General features: G+C 35.1%; 1 protein-coding gene across 2 annotated transcripts in view; it reads left to right on the top strand.

The window, feature by feature from the left end:
• The window catches only part of LOC106458786 (neuroligin-4, X-linked-like), a 133,105-nt gene extending 131,143 nt beyond the window's left edge, over window positions 1–1,962 (top strand). Inside the window, exons 7-8 of one of the 2 annotated variants that reach the window (XM_022385121.1) lie at window positions 806–1,284; window positions 1,640–1,962. In XM_022385121.1, the coding sequence (XP_022240829.1) occupies window positions 806–1,284; window positions 1,640–1,780 (620 nt within the window). In that variant the 3' untranslated portion in view covers window positions 1,781–1,962. Of the gene's footprint in view, window positions 1–805; window positions 1,292–1,639 lie in introns of both variants that reach the window. The other variant, XM_022385122.1, reaches the window with a different exon arrangement.
• Window positions 1,963–4,631: the final 2,669 nt, after the last annotated feature.

Genomic DNA, 4,631 nt, shown 5'->3' with positions numbered 1-4,631 from the left:
CAGATAGCCCTCGTGTAGCTTTGCGCGAAATTCAAAAACAAACAAACAAATTCTTCACTTTATTAAATATTGCCAGTATATTCTGATCAAATTAATGTGAATGACAGACAGCTCTTAAGAATTTTACTAATGTGGCTATCTGGAAAAGTGTTCCAGAAACGTAAACGTTTTTTTAGATCCTTTATAGTTTCTTTAAAAATATGAATTATTTTAAAGTTTAATGAATGTACTTCATTTGTTTCAACCGTTTTGTATTGCGTTTGGTGTTTATAGTAAAAACCCTGAAGAACATATTTTTCATTATGTTGTTTGAAACCGAGAATTTGAGTTTGTACTTTGGAATCGTCGAAATGAAACGTGTTCGGAAATAAAATGTGAAGTAACAGAACGTGCTGTGGTTGACTTTATGAATCATTCGTAAGTGACTAAATCACCAGTCTACTGTACACAAAGTAATAGGAAATTTACTTTACTTTTTAAAAGTTGGACTGTGTTAAACTGTGTTTATAGACATTCTATATTAATTAATCTTGTGGTTAACTTATAAGTCTTGATACTAGAAGAATACTTACAGTTGCGGAGTTTGTCTCCTCCTGTGTCACGTTTTAAAAGTAAATTAGACCTGCGAATTTGATCCCATAACTCAACAGTTATATACAAACAACATTTGATCCCATAACCCAACAGTGATAAACAAACAACTCATGTAGGTTCACACGTGAAAGTAAATATATGTATATATCTTTGTTTAAGGTTTCATTGCCTTTAAAAAAGTATTCATTAACTGGTTAATTAACCTTTTTAGGAACCAAACCGAAAGTCCGTGACCACTATCGTGCGCACCAGCTGTCTTTCTGGAACAATTTAATCCCCAAAATCCACCGAAGCGGTACAGGAGAGTATCCTCACCACAGTTTCCTTGGTAACCCACATAGTCGTGATGGAGTTCTAGCTTCTGACCTAGTACCCACTAAAGCTGACGAGAATGTGTATTCTATCGAAGTTTCCACTGTTCCGACCACTTTAAACCTTAATGTTCTTTTTGAAACATCAAGTGAACCATCAAACACTTCACCTGCTGAGACCACTCCCGGGGTTTTCCCAAACCACTCTGCTGATACAGCTCAGCCGTCGTCTGAACAAAGCACTTACTCTACAGCGCTAAGTGTCACCATCGCTGTGGGCTGTTCTCTCCTTATTTTGAATGTTTTGATTTTTACTGGAATGTTTTATCAAAAAGATAAAAACAGACTTGAAGCCAAACTTCAGAAAAATAATCACAAGGTAAAAGGCAAGCTCCTCCAATATATTCGAAGTCGTGTCTGTTTTAGATAGGTAGACAAATAAATGTAGGTATCTATGAACTACAATAATGATTTGAATCTAATTCAATGAAATTATTAATTCTTAGCTCTAATTATAAAATAACCATAACTGTCAAATTGGTGTCGTATATATTGCTGTATTAAAACGAATTGAAACTTGGTAGTGTAAAATTTAGTAAGTTTACCACTTCCACTTACAAGTATCTGCAACATATATCTAATCCTGGGTTAAGAGACGTGCACTCTGGAACCTTACAAAACATAAATATTAACATCTGATCCTTTCTAATAATACATTTTATTTATTTATTTAGATGAAAATAGCACAAGAAAATGACAACGTCGCAGTAAATCACCGTAAACAAGTGTCTCGTGTACCTCTCTTTCTCCCTCTAGTCAAGAACTTCCACCCCTCCACCTGCTCCGTTACCAACACCACCAAAAGTACCGGATAAAACTGTTTACGTTCCTCCCGAAGGGAAACCTGTCCCAGAAGCTCAACCTCTCTTACATCATGGTTGCCACAGGTTGGCACCTCCTTTGAGATCAAGTGTGGAGGAAATGAGAGTATAAACTGGATTCAGCTGTTAGATGGTAGAAACTTTGGTGGTTAAAATATTTAAACAGCATTGTTGTGAGATTGGGGGGGGATGCCAAGGACGTTTTACTACTTAATTATTTGAAAAGGGGTCAAACTGTTACAGGAGTTTACTGTACATCTTTAATCAACAAGTTGTGTCAATAAACCAGAGAAAAGAGAAGAGGATTGTTCAAAAATGGAGTGCTCTTCCATCAAGACAATGAATGCTCCAGCTCACAAATCGCGTGTTGCTAGCTTAGAATTACTCAATCACCTGCTCTTACTCATTAGATTTAGCTCCAAGTGATTTTTTTCGCTTACATAATCGACAAAAGAATTACCATGAGTAAGGTTAGTGCCAGATAGGTTCCAAAAATGTTGTCACATGAACAGAAACGGATCCGAGTTGTTGAAAGCTGACAGAGGTTTCAATAGATTTGTAACTATGGATGAAACGAGGGGGTTACAACTTCAACCCAGAAACAAAAATGCAAAGTTTGCAATGGAAACATCCAAGATCACCCTCCACAATGAGGATCAAGTCACAATCCTCTGTTGGGAAGGTCATGACATCATTTTTTTGTATAACCAAATCATGAACTTTATCTACAATTTATGTAGTGGTCCGTGTCGTAAGCCGACTTGTCCTCGGATCATCTTCACGTGCTCGTCTACCGCGCATACAATTAGCACACCACTTCTTTTTGTGTTGAGTATGCCGAAGCGTTCTCTCCTAATGCTTCTCTAATGTCCTGGTGGATTTCTTGATAATAGCAGATAGTTCGATCTTCTCCATGACGTTTAACACTGCTCACTTCTTTCGTTCAAAATGCGCAACACACAAAATAAGCTCGTTATGCTATATGTTACGTGGTATTTATTCATAAAAAAAAGGTCAAACTAAATACTTGTCAGAAAAAAATCATACATTCCAGTTTGTTTTTGTTTTTAGATCGGGCCACGAAATTTTCGAACAACCTTCGTATTAACAGAAAATTATGTTACTATGATTCTATTAAACTTCTTGAAAGAGCACATTGGACAACCTTGATGATTTATTAAGAAGAAAAACATTTTAAGAATGGCTTACAATTCTGTGGACTTGAGAATGTTTCGTTGTAGTAAAAAAAATGGTAAAGAACCTGTTATTGAAATTCCGCGTGATCTTTTGTTTTTATTGAAAGGAAAAAAATTGAATTTTCTAATTCAAGGGATGAAGTGATCTTAAATATAGTTACGATTGGTTATATACAGAGAGACAAAATGAGCGATTTTTCAAAATATACAACGGTAATACACTTCACTCAACGATTGTTGTGGTAGATTTGTTTCATTGATGATGATGTTATTCAGCATTTTAAAGTAATAAGCAAAATATTTTTTCACATAAACCTTCCACGTCCGTCATAAAACATTTAAGTTGTAAAACAGCATTGACAGTATACCTTTATTTCCTTTCTACAGGCTGGTCACACTGAACCTTTGTTCATATGTATATACTACAAAGTACTCTAGGGAATTCGAAAATCTGACAACTACAAGACTTTCATCCTCGATTAAGAACTAAAATCAGTTTATTAACACACTTGAAAAGTTTTAAATTCGCTTTACAAGAAACTAGAATAATGCTGAGGGAAAAAAGCATCCTAATTTATAACGACTTCACAGGAAGTATAACAAAGTTTTATAGTTTTTCGACTCTACTTTTAGAGTTGATTCGTTTCTATTTCTGTCGCTATAGATTGCGCTTTTCATCACAACGTTTGCAAAACGTATTTGAAACGGTCTGATGTAAGTAGCACTATATAATTAATAAGTAACGAAGAAAGAAAAAAAAAAAGTTAAATCTGAAATTTTCACTAAGTAAAATACCATGCGCTTACAGTATATTTCTTTGAAAAGTAATTATTAATGTAAAACGTAGGATTAAGATTTCGTAACCTTGGGTTTCTGGTAGTTAAACAGAAAAGACTGATTTTATTTTTAACACGAGCTAAAGGCAAGTAAAGAGCAAATCAATATTTTTCTTAATTGAGTTTGTACAGAATAGTTTTTATAAGCTAGTATCTGCCTTGTGAATAAACCGACCAAATTTTACACTAGTCGTCTATTTATTTTTAAACGAACATGAGCTAACTAATTTAAAATGCGAATGGAGCCAACTAGTTACATATGTACATCAAAAATGAATGAAAATTGAAATTATGCGTAAGAAAGGCTTAAGTTCTAAGATTCAAATAATGAAGCGCCACTTCCAAACACTAAAATATACCTCCTCTTTCTCCTTCTTGTTTTACTCCACCTTCACCTGCGTGTTTCTCCTTCTCGTCAAGGACTTACTCCACCTTCACCTGCGTGTTTCTCCTTCTCGTCAAAAATCTACTCTACCTTTACCTGCGTGTTTCTCCTTTTTTTTTGTCAAAAACTTACTCCACCTTTACCAGCGTGCGTTAAAACCAATTGAAGCGGAACCAAAGCTCTTTCTTCGAGCTTTATTCTTGGATAGCAATCTGTTAATTACCACAGTTGGTGCAACATTTTATTACTAAATGTGTACGCTTTGTCTTACTAGAAGAGCAGTTAGAGCTTATGAATGAACCAACATTGTCCTCTACCATCTTTGGCGTTGTCAGTATGTTAATTGGATACCAAAGAATTTAGTTGGTTTGTTTTTGAATTTCGCGCAAAGCTACACGAGGGCTATCTGCGCTAGCCGTCCCTAATTT

Source organism: Limulus polyphemus, unplaced genomic scaffold (genome assembly GCF_000517525.1).
Source record: "Limulus polyphemus unplaced genomic scaffold, Limulus_polyphemus-2.1.2 Scaffold514, whole genome shotgun sequence".
NCBI classification, from domain to species: domain Eukaryota; kingdom Metazoa; phylum Arthropoda; class Merostomata; order Xiphosura; family Limulidae; genus Limulus; species Limulus polyphemus.
This window is presented reverse-complemented; position numbering and strand designations above follow the sequence as displayed.